The 19817-nt window shown below is 41.3% G+C and overlaps 1 protein-coding gene across 1 annotated transcript in view; it reads right to left on the minus strand.

Annotated features, from left to right (window-relative positions):
* Nucleotides 1-1003, minus strand: part of VIT (vitrin) — a 37842-nt gene extending 36839 nt beyond the window's left edge. Inside the window, exon 1 of the mRNA XM_066315932.1 lies at nucleotides 684-1003. Coding sequence (XP_066172029.1) covers nucleotides 684-777 — 94 coding nt within the window. The 5' untranslated portion in view covers nucleotides 778-1003. The remainder of the gene's footprint in view (nucleotides 1-683) is intronic.
* Nucleotides 1004-19817: the final 18814 nt, after the last annotated feature.

Consider the following 19817-nt stretch of genomic DNA (forward strand, 5'->3'; position numbering starts at 1 on the left):
AAAAAAAAAAACCAAAAAAAAAAACAAAGGAAAATGTAAGTGGAAAATAAAGTGTGATATCTCAACTACTTGGAATGTTACAGCGTGGTCTAATGTGGGGAAAGTAATCTGGTAATTTATGTAGAAGAACTACATAGATTGCTGCGAATTTGAACTAAGAGCAATTGATCTGACAGACTTGAGGATAACAGCTAGAGGGAATATTGCCTGGGAATGTCACAGTCAGAGTGTTCATGTAAGATGAATTGCAAGTTCTGGAGTTTCTACATGTTCCCAAAAAGTGAAATCCTGTCTGGCTGCCAGGGGAAAGAAAATAAGACACATTTATAAGACACATCTTGTTCACAGAAAGAATAAGAACAGGGAGAATTGAAACAGCTGATGTTTTTCTAGAGGGAATCTTAACATTACTGACATTTTTCAGGCCCACCTGATATGGACTGCATGGAACTGGTCATATACTTTGAGATCTCTGCAAGTAATTAATATTTTTTTATATGCCAAAGTCAAGCACTTTGTGTAGCCCATTTCTGAAAAGCTGTGCCAAGGCTTATACCTGCCAATGAGAGCTACATCAGCCATGCAGTCCAAATGGAAGAGAATTAGTCAGTAGCCACTGGGCAACCCGGATGGGAGAGCACAAACCCATAAGCTACTAATTGCAGCATGTCAACTGTACTTACCAAAGAAGGTTGCAATGACTGTGGCCTTCATGGTGAGTAAAGTAAAATCTGGATGTATTGCTAAGGAGCACTGAAAAGGAAAGGAAGAGTACATCAGGTTGCATTTGGAGGTATTGCAGTTGACACTGGAGTGGTGGGGGAAGAGGGACTATGCAGTCTTCTTTAACCTTTCACAGTCCTCACACGCTGCATCCTCTTATTATTTTTAAGAATAACTGATATCCCAAGAGGAGGTGGTGTTTGGGCTATCACATTCCCATGGACTAATTTTTTACTTCTCTCCAAAATTTGTCTTTTGCTCCAGGAAACCAAGATTTCATTCACCTACTTATTTCAGAAGCCAGTGTCAGGAGAGGGCATGATGGGCATGGACATGCTCTGACATATACCCAAATCTGTTCACTGCTCTTCTAAGAAATATTCACAGAATCATATTTTCTGTACATCAAAGCATACCAGGTAATCTCACATAAATATGGGGAACATAAACAAATCCACTTGCTCCTGAAAGATGTTACATAAAATATTTTGCAATTGTTCCATCTTTTGTGAGCTGCATCATTGGTTTCTTTCCTTTTCTGTCATGTGTATACATGTATGTGAACACCTGAGATTAAGAGGATTCTGTCAAAACGTCTGGAAAACACTTTTTTCTGGGTCTGCATATGTGATTCATGACCCCTGCCATCCCTGAAGCTCTTGGCCAGGCTACAAGAATCCAGACATAACCCCTCTCAGCCCCTCCTGAGCATCACCTGCTGCTTTTGCTATTGTTTCTCGATTGTTGAGGGAATGTTGTGTTTGGCACTCATAGTTAATTGTTGTCATTAAAGTACTACATAATGTTTGACAGAGTAAAAAGTCTGAAAGGCAGAATGTGTTTGTTTGTTGTACAGATGTACAGGGATAATCTCAAGGATCAAAATAAACTTGATCTTCAGAGAAACTTATTACATGCTTAGATTTGTACTAAGAAAAAAGGAAAAAAGAGCTAGCTATCCAGTAAGAAAATATGAATGTTAAATAACAATGTTAAAGCTGTATATGATCATATGCTAGAAAAATGGCAGATTTCATGCAATTTCACATAGCAATTAATATATTCAGAAGCAGGGCTTTGGTAACCCCAGAAAGAAATTCAGAGAACAAGGCAGATACAGGAGAGAAAGAGAAAACAACAACAACAACAACAATCTACATTATGTCTCCATATAAAATGTTTCTATATTTTTACTTTAATTGCCCTTCTTTTTCAAGTGAGCCACGTGCCATGAGTGAGGATGACTACAGTAGTATGCTAATCTAAACTGAGTTCAGCCAGTTCTGGTTCTATATAATTTATAACTTTTTACATGGAGCAGATCTACCTCTGATTTTTGCTTCTGTGCTACAGCTGGAAAATTTCAAACATGAGGACATACTAACTGTGCCACTTCCTAATAGCACACTGTATTTCCTTGGTGATCTCCCTGAAAAAGTTTTCCTGCTAGGCTTCTAAAGCTGAAAGCAGCAGAGGTTTCTCAGGAGCCACTGAATTGAATCTGGGGAGTATGGAAAGTGGCTCAACACTTTGTCTTTCTAGGAAATGATGGGCAGTGCAGTGGGGGTGACCCCAGGCTGTACAAGCCGTATCAGTAAGAGCAGTTAACTGATGATATTCTGTTCTCGTGGTTAGTGTCTGTTAGGAAGAGTTGCCCATCTTTTGGAACAAAAATCCATTTTAAGCATTTACTGCCGTTTATTTCTACTGTGAACCTGTTAAAAGAAATAACACCAAGATATAAAGGAGTGCCCAGAGAAACTTAGCTCACGTGCTTTTCTCCTCCCTTTCACATTTCAATCCATTAACACATCAGCGGTATCAAACAATTGCTCCCCTTCAATGAATTCTAACTTTAGGTCAATTGCAGAAAAAGAAGGGGCAGAATAAGAGTTGCAATTCATTTGCAGAATTACCATGCACCATTAAAGATTGTACTGACACTGGCTTAGACTTTGCAAAAGACATCTTAATATGAGCATTCCCAAAATTTGCAGTGAGTAAATTCAGCATCGGCATTTTTATATAAAGTCAAAGAGATCTGTGTGAATTTTTCCTGACAGTATTTCGCTTGGTGCTGAGGTGTTTTCATCACCAGTTAATTAGAGTGGAAGCAGTCTGAGATGGTAAAGCATCCATGTAAAATCTGACTTCATGGGTGGGCTGTTGTGTGGAGAGTCCAATACTGCCTAACTTTTCCTGTCTTATAAATGTGTAACCACCTGTGTCAGCAGGGCTTCACAAGGCTTCTCACTGCTTCCTGAAGGCCCTGCTGTCCCCAGGGCATAGCCAGCCACCCCAGGAGCCATCCTAGTCCTCTTGGATGGCAGTACCCTAGGCTTGGCTGCAGTTGCGTTCTCTACCTAGTCAGCTGGTGGGCAATGCTCTTCAAGGCAACAGAAAGTGGGCTAAATTATTATGAATTCACTGCAGAAAGAAGCCAATAAATCTAAAAGGGTTTAAGACTTAAAACCTGCCAGGGGTTCAGCAGAGTTCAGCAGACCTCTTAGCCTGCAATAACAGATGTTTATCAATAAGAAAGATACTGGAAGCATTTAGACAAGGCTGTGAGATTTACTTAACAGTTTTGTTGTCACAGCTAAACAGAAAAGCATCTTACTGTGGATTCTGTATCTTTGGTGGTGCAGTTTATACTAGTATCCTCATGGAAATTAATTATAATAGTAAAGAAACTTGTTTTTTGCCACTATACTAATTTCTACATTAGGCACTGGCACATCAGGAGAAATGCACAGACATCCTGTGACAGCTCTGGTGACAGTACTCCAAGGGGTGGTCCTGGCCTTCAGACCTTGGGCTGTCACATGGGGAAATGCACAGGAGGATTTACATTGCTGACTATTAAGTATCAGGCATAGAAGCTCCAGGCTTTCTGTTGTGGGAAGTCTGTGTGCATTCATTGTATTTGGGGCCTAGGGTGTCACCTGATTTAAGCTGTGTGAGATCTCCTATACTGTGCACTACCATGGCATCTGCTCCCTCAGACTGGTAAAGGGAGCAACAGCTTGGAAAAAAGCAGTGGGGTTTTGTGTTTCTCTGGGAAGGGAAAGCAGGGCTCCAATCCATGCTTACAACAGACTTTTAGTCTGCACGGATCCACTGAGAAAATTGGGGATGCTTTATCTGTAGCTCAGTAATGATACTTTGCTATTAAATACAAAGCTGTATTTCCTTTTTTCCTTTACCAAGTGAATAGATGCCATTAAAACAAACAGAAAAGTTTCTACTTCGTATTAGTCTGGAGCATGAGTTTTGCTGAGATTTCTCCTAATCAGATTTCTGTTAAGGCAGTATTTACAGTCCTAGTCAGAAATGGGGAGTAGTGACTACTCACTATTTAATGTCCTAAACTGTATGCTCGATCTTTGTTTATCAGAGTACATTTTCCCATCTGAATCTTTCAGACTGTCATAACAGATGTTACCTTTATGCCAGAAAAGCTATTAAGTATATGCATTTCATTAACATGTGCTTCAGTTCCTGCTAAGTATGAATGTAGTATCTCCTTTGGTGTTTCCCAGAGCTGCTGATATTTTACCTTTTAAAATCAAAGTCCTATTTGAAAGAATGTTGATTACTTTGTCCTGACCACAGACATGTCAAAACTCTTGAATGTTACTGAAGTGACAGAATTAGCAAACTATTCTTTCTGTGTATTAAGTAAGATTTTTATACTGACCTTTCATTAACAACTTGACTTTTATAAAGATCTGAGAGAGCTCCTACATACTACAGACAAACAGATGGTTTAAATGCACATAAACTGTCACTGTATGGCAAATTGTAACATTTTCTGGAGGAAGTGTAGATTTTAAGTCCTTGTTTTTTGGTGTCAGGCACTGCTGTCCATTCCACGTGCAAGCTGAAATTCTTTGCTTGTGCCATGTGCTTTGCCTCTGCAGGAGTAAGCGATTTATTTCCTGTAATCTCCTGTGCCACAGAAATTAATTTGTATACTGTCTTTGTACCGCAATAATGTGTGTCATTGTTCCCCTTTTCAAGGGGTTCTAATATCTCAGCAACACTGGCACCATAAAGAAAAACAGAAGTGGACTTTGTTTGAAAGCTTTTTGAGCAAGTAGCATGCAGTCAACAGCATGATCTCTAAGCACTGTGGGTTGAGTTAAATATGTGCCCTTTATGGGAAAATCAAGTGGGCTTGGTGTAGGTGTGAGTAAACTGGTTTGGATAAACAAGAGTTGATCACCATCTTCTAGAGGAAAACATTTTCTATTTCTTTTTAGTTTTCTTTCTTTTTTTTTAAATTACTTTAATTTTTATTATTGTTGAACCATTTCTTTGTTTCATGCTCATATTCTGTACCCATGGTATTGTACCTTTCTTGGCAGTGCAAGAACTGTTCATTTTGGAGCACACTAGGTAAAATGACTAGCACTTGCCACGTGTGATTTAGCTTCACCTCCTTTCTTGTCAGAAGGATGAAGTTACATACCCTCAGTGCACTGCATTGCTCTGAAACTCTACATAAAAGAAAGTACCTAAGTGGCTGTTTTTTTTAAAAACTGGAGGTACTGAGTTTTGCTGAGACAGAAAAGTTGAATTGATAGCTATAGTTCATTTTTGAGACTTAGACCAACCTGTAGGTATACCAGGCCAGGTCACAAAATGTAAGATCTAAGGTGCTATTTTGTGAGGTGAGCTTGTCTGCATGGGAGGATAGACTTTATTCTTTGTGGGGTCTGAAATAGAATATATGCATCCAGGAATTTAAAATTATCATAGACTTCATCACCTGCTGCTATATAAAAAAGGTGAGTGAATGCTCACCTGTTTTCTTTCTTACATGAAAGAACCCAAGAATGCCTCCTGGAAGCAGAGCTGAGCTTCAGAGCACTGTAGTACACTCTGCTTAATTACCCAGTGTCTCAGTAAGCTGACAAGGAAACCTGGCTGCAGGTCTTTCCCTTGTGGTGGAGGGGTTGTAAGCAGTATCGAGTGTCACACAGTCAGCACCTGTGTGTTTAGTAAAGCAAACAAGGGAACCACTATTAAAGGAGCCTCTGGGCCTGGAGACAGTTTGTGCTTTTCCTTTGAAGAGTCTTTGCATTACCATACTCCTTTACCTCCTAAGACACGGTGGCCACAGCCTGTTTGCCAGATGCTTTCTGTGGCCATGAGTCCCACACCTGGGCAGTGGTGCTACCCCACCTCCAGGGCAGCCACTCCTTGCTGAAGGTTTGCACATTTGGATGGGGAAGAGGAGGCAAGGACACTTTGGCTCTCCTCTGCTCACAGGCAAGTGGCAAGTCACTCCCTCCCAACCTTTTGTGTACCCTGGAGTCTGATGAAGGGGGACTTCTTCAGTGATGGAGAAAACATGGGTCCAAATCCTCTGAGGCCATGGACAGTTATCCCTGATCAAGGGTTCTCACTTCTTGCTTCTTATTACAAGACTTTGACTGTTGTGACTGCCACATATAATTTTAAATGGTGCCTGCTCTGCTCTGGGAGGTTCCTGACAAGAGGAACAAGAGGGCTGTGGGGGCTGCTGGTAGTCTGTACCTATTGCAGGGTACCTGTCAAGTCACTCTCAAGTCATTGAAGTGAGGTATGGGTGGATTCAGAGGTCTGAATTCTAAGTTGCACTTTGGGTGCAGGAGTAATATTTTTCCGAGGTGACTGACCAAATGTTTATATGCAAGTTGGCAAGAGGAATTTAATCCAAAGTAGCTGTCATTCAGGTAGGTATAATGAAGAGATGATACACTCAGAAATTGAGAGACAAATAGAAACATGCAAGCAGCCTTGCACTACTCATTTTATGTTCATGCAATGACCTGAAATTAAAACATAAGGTTGAAGTAACAGTGACGATAACTTCTCTACTTTCCACACAGCTCTTTCAGAAGAAAGTAATTTATTTAAGACTATGGTGTGATTTGACTTGCCAGACCTTTCTCAGAGCTTAAATAAAACTGCAATGATTATACATTTTCATCTGTCTCATCAAGAAAACCATCAATTATGTTGGTCTGACCTGCCCCTTCCAGCAAAGGAAGAGATACATTTAGAATATGTCACCCACCCACAGAGAAAACATAATTTGGACTATCTGGATGATGATTTCGTTGGAGGCCATTACACTGTACTTTCCTGGTTTCTGCTAATGTATTACACATCAATTTTTCATTTTGATGCACAGCTTTCATGCCTCATTGGGAATTGCTGTTAGCTTAAACCTGTGAATCCCTGGCCAGAAAACTTCCTCCCTCTGTTCTCTTCCCCACCATGGCTTTTGTCTGCTCACGTATCTGCCCCCCTCACTCTCAGTCAAACTTCTTTTCTGATTTGACTACTACTTCTGCTTAACATCATTCAGACCCCAGCCAGGTGCCATCAGTCTCTGGCACTGCCATTTTCCCAATAAATAGAGGGCAGAGGAAAGTTGACACTTGCAATTCAGCAGTGTCAGAGGGCTGTGCTAGCTTTGTAGCATGAAATTTGTGGCCACATTCCTTTCTTTCTTTTTTTTTCCTGAAAATGTGCAATTTTCTATTTCCAACAAATGGTTTAAACAAGTCAAAGTGACTTTTTAAAGTGCAATACATGGTTTCTCAGATTAGATGGACATTAAAGAGCACTGAGTAACCATGCTATTGTGCTGCCTGCAAACCAAGAATTAGTGTAGTGTGTCAGAATTCCCCTGAAGGTACATATTTAGTCTAAAAGCAAAGAATTTCTGTTAAAGGCACTGAAAAAAACTGCACATAACCCTGGGGATGGTTTTGGAATTTCTGTAGCGTGTTCAAACAAAACAACTTTTTTTTTTAGGTAGAAACTTAGAAGCAGAAATTTAGAGAAACTTTAGGATGTTTACTCTCTGCTTAAAGTTACCCATAACCCATTACCCCGTTACTACAAAAGTGAATTGTATGTCTAGATCAAAAGCCAAACTCATCCTTAGGCATGCTAGTAAATTTATACAACAGCTCATAGGAAACTTTTATCAATCCAGTATCTCCTACAGTTTGTATTACTAGTGATGTCCCATGCCAAAGTCATGGACTGGTTGGATAAGGATTCAGAAAACATTTGTAAAAAAATAAAATAAAATAAAATAAAAATCTGGAACTACCCTGGGACATGGCACTTGTTTGAAGTAAGGCAGGAAGTGGTGAAATTCATTTATGTCTAGTAATGATAACTTGATCAAGAAAGCATCTTTCACAAAAGGTCTTCAGCAAATCAAGAAGCATGGGAATGCTGTAGAAAGCATTTTGAAAATCTAAACTGAAATCCACTTCTGTGGTGGAAACCAGTAAACTGAGGTTAAGAAATTAGTTTCAATTTTGCAGTCTCTGAAAAATAATAGTCTCATGCTTCTTGCACTGCATAACATTTTCCCTTATATATTTTGTACTTTTCGAAAAAAATTATTTCTTCCTAACTGCATTACTTCTGTTTGGAAATGTTTTCTCCAAGCCTTCTCGGTTAAATATCTTTTTGATACCTTTAGTTTAGGAAAAACTAACTTGCGGTACAAGGGAGGTTACTACCAAAGGCAAATCAGAAAACAACCCCAAACCACCTTCTGCACCTCAGTCATCTTCTCCTGCTGCTTTGTTGGGACATCCAAATCATTTGCTTCCTTGCAGGGTCAGCTGCTGAGGGCAAGGACGACATCCCAGGACGTTCTGTGTGGCCACCCTCCCCCATGCCCTGCCCCTCCCCAGCCAGTGGTCATTGCTGCTTTGGCTTTGCCACAGACAGTTCCAGTTGTATCCCTCCCAGCTGGTGCTGGTCTGCAGCACACCTGCAACCCAACAGGTGCACTCAGGCTGATGTCTCTCACCTGCTCTGGGGACAGTTTGAAAACCGTGGACCTGTGAGTAGCATTTCCATTTTTCAACAACTGAAGGAGACATCTCGGGGCTCTGAGCTGCTTTTGGGAGGAAAGTAAGCCATGGATTTGAATGAGTGCCAGCATTATAAATGAGGCTATTATGGATAGTGCTGGTTTCCTGGAGGCATGCTGTTGGTGGAGGTGCTGGAGAGAGACGTAACACAGCAAGGGCCAGGCTGTGCAGCCTTATGGCATGTGTGTTGGCAGCCCTTGGCATCTGGCAGGAGTGGCCTCTCTAACATATGGGTCATGTAGACAACCTGAGGAATAGCTAAGCTTCCAAAACTGCTTTCTTCAGTATCTGGGTGTCCTGGAGGGGAAATTAAGAGCTAGAAAACATGGTAGCAGAGAAAGTGGCCTTCAGAGCCCAGTCCTCGATACTGTGACAGTGTAGGCACAACCAGAAATTGCTGAGAAATGTGTTTCAGAACCAGGCTAACACTGTTTTACTAATCTTGCTTATCAGAATATTTTAAAACTTGCTGGTTTTGCATAGAGATGAGTCAGAGGATTCTGTTTCTGGGAGACCAAGATCAAAAAGGGAAACCACATGGACTGGGAGCAGGAACTTGTAATTTGTGGTCTTTTGTTTTGAAAACAAACTTAGCCTGCAGTCCTCAGTATTGCATAATCTACTTCCATGCTCAGGAATTTTGAACTTTGGCTTTAGGAGATTACCATATGAGCTTCTATTTCTAATCTAATTATTGCCTAACCCATGTATTTCTTTCTACATACAGATTTCACCAATAAGAACAGAAGATGTAGACCATGGCAGACTGACTTTCTGTCCCAAATTACCACATATTTTGAGATGCAGTTTAGTGAAAAGGCTTTCTCCAAAACAGGGTGCAAGCAGGCCTTTCTGACTTATGTGATGCCAGTATTTGCCCTTGTAACATCTATACCAAGTTGTTCCATTGGAGCTACTCTAAACTTCTCTAGCCTCTCACCCCACACATCTGGATATTCCTCTCCTTCCCACATGGCCTCATTTCCAAACAGCCTCTTTCTTCTTGTGCTTCATGTCCTAAAACATCTTCAACCAAGCCCAGAAGAGCAAAATTCTCAAGTGCTGAAGATGCATTGTGAAGGAGGTGAGAAGGATGGGCTCCCACCAAGGCAAGCAGGATGGACTCCCATCATCCTCAGCTGGCTGGCAGCTGTTAAAATACCCCTGCAGTCAGGGAGTCCTTACCCTTTTGTAGCTCTGACTCACTGAAGTTGTCCACAGCCAGAATACACAGCCCTGATGCCAGCTTTCCTCTATGTCTCACCCCTGTTCTATGGGCTGAAGAGTAGATGATGTATTTGGGGGAAAACAAAAAAGAATGGAGCCTTCTGAGTCTCTGAAGGAACCTGGCAGGGAGATCGAGAGGCACAGACATGGCCGTGTCCAAATTTCCCTGTAAATGACTGATTTTTGAGAGGTAAAAATTTCCACAGTTTTGTGTACAAGCCTGAAGGTGTTGGAAATCCCCAGATCATCCTGGTGGGGACATTAAAGGACTGCATGAAACTACACAAGAACATTCAAAATTTTCCTGAAAATTTTGGTTCATGTGTACCTGTCACTTGGCAATTATGTACTTTTTCATATGAAACAAGCTGCCAGCTGAAGGACTTTTGGCTGCTGTGTTACATTTACAAGGTATTCTGTAAGGTGTTAGGCTGATTAACAGTTTGCAAATGCAAACTGAATGCATTTTTATATGTGTCTATAGGATGTTCTGTAGAATGAGACATGTTAAGGATAATTGACACAGATTGTGTTTTTAATGTTCCGCTGATCTCTGAATGCCCTCTGAAGTTCTGGAGATAAAGCAAAGATGGAATGGACTTTATGGGTGCTAGAAAGTGAGTTCAGCCACTACAGCAAGACTGATGTTAAGAACGGCTTAAATCTAGATAATTTGAATGAACCAGAGATGGTTATAAATACTCTTCAGAATGTGAATATGTTTCCAGTTGAGATACGAGATATAGATTTGGATGTTCTGCTTTAAAAAAGGATGGAAAACTGCAGATGGCTTTTTTTTTTTTTAATTAAAATGCATTTTCATGAGAAATATTGACGCTTCCAAGCCGTTGGGAAATTTTCTTTCTGGTCAACACTTTTTTTTTTTTTTTTTTTTTTTTTTTTTTTTTTTTTTTTTTTTCCCAGGCCCCAGTCACTGAAAAATGAGCCCAAAGCAGAAAGGCAGCCCAAGGCAACCCAGCCATGTCCTACTGCAGAGGAGACCAGAGAAGACGGCAAGAGAGGTGAGAATGAGATGGCCGAAGAAAGCGGGGTTGGGCTCTGTTCTTTGCTGGCAGAGCACCTGCAGAGGATGTGGTAGCAGCCCTCAGACACCACTAAATGTGGAGCTGCCCCAGAAGAGAGTTAGGAGCAGAATGTTTGCAGAGCCCAGAGCAAATACTTGGGTAGCTGGCCTACGAGTGCCATGCTGCCGGGACTGCCCAAAGCTGGCACCTCCCGGTGTTTGGCAGGCGCAGCCACACTCTGCGATCGCAGCTGGCCAGTTCCCCTACCCCATGGATGCCTTTGGAGCCCACAGAATTTCAGGAGATCCTGACTCGTCTGTGGGCCGCGGTGCTGGAAGGGAAGTTAATTTGCAATACACGCTCCCGTTTTATCTGAACAAGTCCCTTCACATCCCTCTCTCTGCATGGGCTTGTGTCCACAGGGCACAGTCAGGAGCCAGCACAAAGCGGTGTTACTCACGGCGGTGCCTGCAGCCCCTTTGGGCTGGGGGCTCACAAGGTTCACAGGGGCCGTGCAGGCTCTGGCAGGACACAGTCAGAGTTTAATTTACTCACAGAGCTAGAATCTGAACAGCTACAGATTTTCTGGGCATTTCTGCGCCTTTCTGAGCCTCTTGTGTGGCAGTGGGAGGCTGTGCTGCCTGTGCAGCATTTACCCAGGTTTTCCAAGAGGGAAATATGCAGCAAATAAAGGAACGGGGATGCAAAAGAGTGGCAGCTGCTTTAGGACTGTTAGAGAGGCTCTTTTACAGACGAATGAACTGTCAATTTGTAGTAAGACATTGTTTTCTAAACATAGCATGAAAACTGTTATCTTGCCTGGCTGGTCATTAGAAGAGAGATAATTATAGTCTCTGTGCGACAGCCGGGCCCAGAACAGGGGCCGCATTGTCCCAGGTCCCAGCTGAGCTCCAGCCCAGGCTCCCCAGGCAGCGCTGGGACAAGGGGGCTCCTTGTGCCCCGGCAACTTCAAAAGAGGAATTGAAGTGCTCTAAGTAGGTGTTAAGCACCTATTTCTCTCTCGGACTCTGGGCTTAAAAATCTACTCCACAAGAGAAAGATGTGAAGGACAGACCCGTGGCTACTGTGGCTGCATCCTTCCTGGCTTTTTGTACAATACATGCTATGGTTATTATTTTTCTTTTATTAAAAAAAAAAAAATCAAACCCCCAAAGCGTCAGTTTTCACTTCTGTGTTTGTTTTTCAGCACAGATTAATGGGGGTCTCTATGATGGACAGCTTTTTAGAAGGAAGGACATATATGTTCAGTGTCCACTTTCTGAGCCCTGAATGAAAAATCTAAACCTCAGCTGATGCCACAGCAAGCTGGAGGTGTCCTAGTGTGTACCCAGAGCTTCGGGGGGCCAAGACATCCCTCCAGGACTGCCAGGAAATTCCAGACTTTTGTTTCTCATTACTCATCCAGAAAGGACACTGCCACCCCAGCCTACTGCAATGGGCCAACACATACCTCGCTGTTCTGGCCCCTGCCCCTGCCAGTCCCACTATACGGGCAGTGCACATCTACAAGTGCCACAGCACCTTTTATTCAGGAATACAGTCATAGATGCAGGGAGTAAACTGAGCTGTCACTTTTTCTTGCTCATTTCATCCAGATGCCTTAGATGACTAACCTATCAGCTCTTAAACTGAAAGACAGTAGGTTTAGATCAGGTATTAGGAAGAAATTCTTCACTGTGAGGGAACTGAGGCATGGGCACAGCTTGTCCAGAGAAGTTGTGGATGTCACATGAAGTGTTTTCTGACTTTATTTGTGGTTTAGAGAGGAAAAGGAAAAATTCAAAAGTCTCCAGGCAGACCAGATACAGTCAAGCTTTTGATGCATTGTGAGATAAACTTCAGGTTTATTTTTAGCAATATTTCCTGAGAAGCAATGGCTAGAAAAAAAGAAATAATTCTGATGTTTCACATGAAGTAATTGGCCTGTTTTTCAGCTTCTGTGTTCACACTGTGCCTCGAGTAGCCTCCTTTTAGAAATATTCCAGTTAATTTTGACAAAAGGCAGTGTAATAATGAATTTCCTACTACTTCTGTGAAAGTCAGTAACTGGGTGAAAAAAGAACACCTTGTTAATGCCTCCTCTAAAGGAAAGGCTTTTGTAGGATTTCATCCTTATTAGACAAAAGAGACTCCACGTGGAGTATCCTTCTTGCATTCCAAATGTGAGGAAACCTGGTGCAGCTAGTAAAACTGCTTGGTTCAACCAGACAGTGGTTAGGTGTTGCAATTATATCACTAGGGAAAGAATTGTCTTACATCAAGAAAAGGTAGGAACAATTAGAGACCAAATCAGGCACATAACTTTACTACTACAGGTGGAAACACAGTATTGGCAGTACATTCAAAGTTTCTTCTTAAAGAAAACTTTTTATGTCCTGAATAACTAAAAGATAGGAAGTCCTTTTTGTCATCCCAGTGAGAACAATGCCAGCAACTCAAGGGATGAAATAAAAAATGCAAGCAAAATAAGTGTTTAAGCAGTCTTAAAATATAAGATCCTAACTTAGTATTTGAAAATTAATGTGTTTGTAATGCAATTATTTTTGCTTGACAAATGCAAAGTCGTTTTAACCTCAAGATGTACATAGGAAAACATATATATAAATATATACAACTCCATAGCTTTTCTCAGTAAAATGTATTTTAAAACAAATTTAAAAAAAATTTTCTCTATGTGTATTTTCTTGTTTTGATATTTTGTTTAAATTTTGGAGAAGAAAAAACAGTGTTCTCTAAGGAGGACATGCCTCTGTAATATGTAATTTTGCTTTTTGCTCTGAACGTGGAGTAGTTCCCATAAACTCTAGGAGCAAAATATTAACTAGAGTTGATATTTAGCTTGGGGCATTTGGTTCATGTTTGTACTAGTTGGAGAGGAATCACATTTTGAAGAGACTTATCAAGACTCTAATCTCTCTGCAGAGAGCTGAGCGGCTGTGGCAGGCTTGACAATGCTATTCAATTTTGGAGCCTAACCACCAAAACAAGCACTCAGCACAAAAGGATGTATAGAGTCTAGGCTACTGTACAGCTCATACATCTGTATCTATCTGTTACCAAGAGAGTTCACACCACAGAAACACACAACACTGGCATAATACCATTTTCCATTCTGTGCCTTGGAGATTACTGTTCCCCAGTGTCAGGTAGTGGTTATTAATGATACAACACACACCTTTCTATTGATCAAAAAGACTTGGTGAAAAAGTCCTGAAAGCAAAACAGTTTTAAACCAAGGAATAAATTGCATTGCCTATCACAAACTGTTTGAACAGAAGGCTTGAATAAATGTCTGTTGGTGTGTGGCTTATATACACCATTCTTTATCACATAGTTAAGCCCTTGCTGTTCAGACAGTGAGTATAGGTGTCCACTTTAACAGTAGGGGCTTAATGCTTTCATAAATACTTCATGAAGTGTATATGAATAAAGTACAGTTTCATTCTACATTTATGTCTTCATCTTCTTAGGTCTTTGATCCTAAGCACACAGCTGGAATGCTAAATAAAACATTATGTCCCTACAATTTCTCAGCAGTGAAAATATTTAACTATTATCAACAGGCAAAAAGCACAGCTTCCCCCTCTCCCCCCTAAATAAATATAGCAGAAAAGAAAAACAACATCAGAATTACCTTGCTTGAGGTGTGTAACTTTTTTATTCCTTTTCTCCACCCAGTATGAAAGTGGGGTTTTTTCCAAGCTTTTCTGTACCCCAAACTCCAGCCAACATTATTCTAGAGAAGGAGAGGCAGGCAGCAGAGGGAGGCCTGGACACCTTTTTTCTTTCAGAGAGGAGCTAATCAAACATTCCCATCAAGCTCCGAGCTCTGTGAAAGGCACATTGCTCTCTCTCTCCCCCCTCCCTCCCTCTGCTCCTCTCTCCCTCTCTGTCTCTCTCTCTCTCTGTCTTTCCCTCTCCCTCCCGCACACACAGACGTACAGAGCTCTTACACTGATTTAGCAGCCGAATTAGGCGGTCCTATTTTAAATATACGTTCCCTCCCACATATTTTTGTAGGGATTTCTCTGCTCCTTTTGCACTAGCCTGTCAGATTTGTCAAGTTTTTCTCTTTTGGGAAGTGAAGCTTTACTCAACTGATGCTGTGGCTCATTTTTTTCAGTCTCTGCGTGCAGTTCAGCACTGTAGTGAAACAACTAGAACTAGTTCATGAGAGTAAACCACACAGCCTTAAAGATTACGCCTAACAGATTAGTTAGATACAGGTCAGGTTTAAAGAGGAAAAAAAATACCTTTTGAAGAGACAAGACTGTGATGCCTTTACTTATGTGAATAGCATCATATTCCCCCAACAGTTTCCCTGAAGTCAGAGGATTAGTGACAGAATAACTCTGCAAGTCTCGGCACAGAGAAGTAGAAGTTTGGCACGAGGGTTCTTTCTGATGAAGTTGGATGTGACAATTTAATAAAATGCTCTCAAAGGCTAATAAACTGGTACTTGTTAAGTGTGACCTAGCCAAGTGAGATACACAAAAAGACTAATTTCTTTAAGTAACTGTATGCAGATGTCCTAAAATTCTTGTGTAATTTTAAGAAGAAAGATATATTGAGATAATCAAGTTCATAACCTTTACAAGATTATCACAGAAATGGCTGGTATCATATTCCAGGATACTAGAATGTAAACTATATTTTGCAGTTCCATCTAGGTATTCAGAAGTGTATAGATAACATCTGTTGGTGAACATAAACTATTTTATCTAAGACCATTCTGGATGAAAAGAAATCTAGTGTAAATACAGGAGATCGACTTCCAAACACACATTTTTGAGAAAGACATATAATTCCTGATTTAACAATCCCCTAAATGCACTTAGTTCAAAGGGAAAGTGCTTACATGGTACTTATAAATATCTACGCCACTGCCTGCAGAAACTGTGTAACAGCTCAGCATATTAATAAATAGTACAATATCAAAAGTTCATCAACAAGTTCCAACAGTGTTACTGAGATATAGTGATCCATAATTCATTTGATTCTCTTAATACAAGAGCTCTGGCTTGTCGTGGTGTGTCCATGCAAGGCAGGATACAGTGGACTGGCAGAAAGCCTCTTCAGACAGCAAATCTGTTAGCAGTTCTACCCAAAAGATCTACTGAAAAAAACTGAAACATGACCCCCCCCGCCCCCCACCCCAATCTTACTAATTCAAGTTAAAAATTTCAGAATATCATCACTCTTTTTATAAAGGCTTTGTGAAGTTCTATTATTCAGATAATGAGGGAAAAAAGGACCAAAACTGTAGGGCTACAAGTTTAGAGGCATATAGGTACTAGGAGACCAATATCTAAATACTGGGCTCCTGTAGCTAAGTGGCTATGTGTCATCTCCCAATGCTGGTGAAAGGCTGAAGTCCCCGTGATAGCTCCTTACCCGAAGATGCTGATGGATACACTCAAAAATCTTTTGGCACAGACCTTTACTTGTCTTTAGCCACTTTCCATTCAGGCAGCTTATTTTCAGAAATCCATGGGAGTCTATGTAGACACTGATTTGCCTGTATTGCTTTACAGTCTCAGGTCAGTGGGTTACCAAAGAATCTTGATCTCAAACCAATGCAAGTAAGAGGACTGAAGACTGAACTTCTGGCAAACCAAGCCATGGTTGGGTGGAAAAGGCACCAGCAGAGCACACAACAGGACTGCATCAAACCAGCTGGACTGGTGTTGAGTGATGGAACTGAGAAGCCAGACACAGCAGAAGATTGGAATGACTGGTACAGACAGAAAGTCCTCCTGAGGTTCAGCTCCTGGTACACTTGTCAGCTCACTGAGGGATGTAGCTTTTGGCATGTGGAACGTTGTTGACAAGGTGTCAAAGCAAGAGCAACGGCGCCTACACCAAGGTCATGCTTCATTGTTGTTGCTGCAGGGTGGCAGTTTTACAAAAGAAACAGCTGATAGATCCACTTTTCATTTTCCATGGATGAATTATCTTATTTAAGGGTGAATTGTACCAGGGGCAAAGAGCCAGCGTGATCCTGGCAGGACTTGGCTCAAAGGCAGCGGTGTGAGAACACAGCTTTGTTGCTTCCAGAAACACAGCAATGGTGGAGCCCTGTCCACTCTGCACCCACCCTACTCTCCCAGCCTTGCTGGCTCCACTTCTGGCTCAGGGTCAAGAATGCTGCCAGCTGAGTGCCACATTTCTGCATTTCTGCCCGAGACCTAACCTGGCATCCTGGAAATGAGCATCCCAGGAACTGTGGAGCAGAAAGACTGAGTGGGCAGAAAAAGAAAACTATCTGGTTTGTTATTATTCGGGGTATTCAGCCTCTCATTATCGTTTGTAATGGAGAACTGAAGAGTATCAAAACAAAACACTGAGGAGGGCAGTGACTGTCTCTTTTTATCACAACATTTCTGAGTGCCGTTGCCTGTGCTCTTTCCTGACAGAGGCAATTTCCAGCCACCCAAGAGCTGGCAACACAAAGAGCAGAAACAAGAGGTAGAGCACATTGAATGGCTCTACTTTGGTGCTGGGATTTGCCACAGGGAAACATTTGTTTGCAAAAGAGGTGGCTGTGCAGTCAGGAAGCCACTAATTTGAAGACAAAAGGTACTGAACACGATTGTCTAGGGGATGGACAAGTGCTCCTTATCTGTATGTGTTCATGTCTCCCACCATTGCTTCTAGTCTGAGGCCTCCACCCGGGTTTTCTGCTAACTCTTAGTAGTATTTGTGGCAGTAGTTTTTAAATTTTACTGTACTGTAACATCATTTGCATGTTAGTTAAAGCAGGATTTGTCACAATCCATTCAAACAAAGCCCGAAAGCAAAAGAATGAAGACCTCTTATCTGTCCCTTTAAGCAGCCAGTGAATAAGAGAGCCAAAGAGAGTTGAGAAGGTTCTTAACTTTTTGAAGAAAATTTGGTGACCTACTTAAATATTACCTTCACCCTGGAAGATAAAACAGCAGAAAGAGAGATAGGATGTATGTAAGCAGTGTTAGCACTGACAGAGGAGATAATCTGGCCAAGACTCATTAAGGAAATTCAAAATTTTCAAACAGAGATAACAACTGGAAGACTAGCCGCTTGCTGATGGACCTTAGTCACAGACCCTTAAACACATCTGCATTTTGAGATCAACTGTCATGCAGAATTTTCAAGGTACACAGAGTTTGTCTAAAAAACATTGCTTTGGGTAACGGCTGGGTGGTAGCAGCTGAAAATCTGACTTCACTGAAGGGAAGCTCACTACACTTAATCTAATCCTCATTAAAATCTGACTTCAACAATTTTTAAGAAAGCATTTTTAATTACATAAGTAGTGGACTTACATATTTCAGCCAAGACAAAAATGTAGGATTCCTCATACTTCCCTCAGCATGCAGTCATTCACAGGTAAATGGAATAGGGAAAACCTCCTCTATTTTGAAGTGCAAATAAACTCACGTGTTCTGGGTTTGATGCTCACCAACTGGCATGGCCCTTGATCTGAGAAGAGGCTACTGTGAGGGAACCATCAGAGAAACCTGTAGTTTTGCACTTTTTTGCACTTACATGTCCAAATCCAGTCCAAGTTCATTCTGACTTGGTCCATTATCATTTGGTCATAGCTGGCCTTTCTGTAGCGATTCACATGAACAGGTCAAACTTCTGCTGAAAGAGGAAGAAAGAAAAGTTTTACTGTGTAGTAGGTTCACAGAGTAGGTCAAAATCTAAGTGAGAGCAGAGGATGGTGATTTCAAAGGCCATAAATTGCTTCTGAGAGGTCTGTGAAAGGGTTGTCAGGCATATAGATCCTGTAGAGCAGGTGTGTGCTGCACCCCAACCCATTCTGTTCATCTCCCCAGCACGGGAGGAATTTTTGCCTCCATTGCCATAGGCATAGGCAAAGAAAATACTCTTCAGGTATGTTATAATACAAGATATGTCTGCACAATTTTTAGAGAAATCTAAAATTTGTCCGGGAAATTTTTCCCACTGGAAAGTAGAGAGTTTCTCACATACCAGATCTTTGTCCCACTTGTGGGACCCAAGGCACACACTGCTCGTCTGGAACGAGGCTGTACCCACTCTTCTAAAACCATGAAATCTTTTGCTCCTCAGGTTATTAGTAGGAAATATATAAGCCTCAAGACTGAAATAACTGGCTTGTGATCATTACACAGAAAGTGCTGAATGTATCTTCTCAGCTGATCACTGTGGGCTTAGTAAGGCAGTCCTGACTCCACATACAAGGACACAAAACAGACAAATTAAATGATTTGTGCAGGACAACATGTAGCTGTGTCATATCTAATCCCATCCAGGTGCTTAAACAGAAAGGAAAAAGTTTTCTGCTCTCAAGCAATTACCCTCGAGCCTTTTCAACCAAATACTACCACAGCAATCAGAGAGCAGAATCTTACAACACCCCAAGATGTCACGCACAGCCTGGCAGTGCTGGCTCTATTCAGAGAGCATAATTGGACATGTTAGAGTTAACTCCAAACAAGTGGAAATGGAATTCAAATTCTGCAGTTTTTCCACATTTCTCAAACTCCGTGAAATAAAATCTTAACTTATGTGCTATTACGTTTAAGGCAAAATCACGTTAAAAAAACATTTATACCTAAAAAACAAGTCAGAGGGAACAGAGTGGGGAGTTAAAAGTATAACTGGGATGACAGGCAACTAGGAGGTTAACATTGTTTGGCTTTAGCTGCTCAAAGCACTTGTATTAAAATGGGCCTGAGGTAAATAAAATAACCAATGTCCTGTAAGGCTTATATAAAATACACTGATGTGTTTGTCTAGTTTTTGAGAAAGGTAGGGAGGCTGAATTATGTGTGCTGTAGCCTTTGCCAGGATCAGAAATGCCTTTAAATAATTAGAGCAATTGGGTAGCCAAGGCTCTGCTTTTACTTTTTTATGAATGAGGAGACCTCATGGGCCAAATGAATACATAATGTTG

Source organism: Sylvia atricapilla, chromosome 3 (genome assembly GCF_009819655.1).
Source record: "Sylvia atricapilla isolate bSylAtr1 chromosome 3, bSylAtr1.pri, whole genome shotgun sequence".
NCBI classification, from domain to species: domain Eukaryota; kingdom Metazoa; phylum Chordata; class Aves; order Passeriformes; family Sylviidae; genus Sylvia; species Sylvia atricapilla.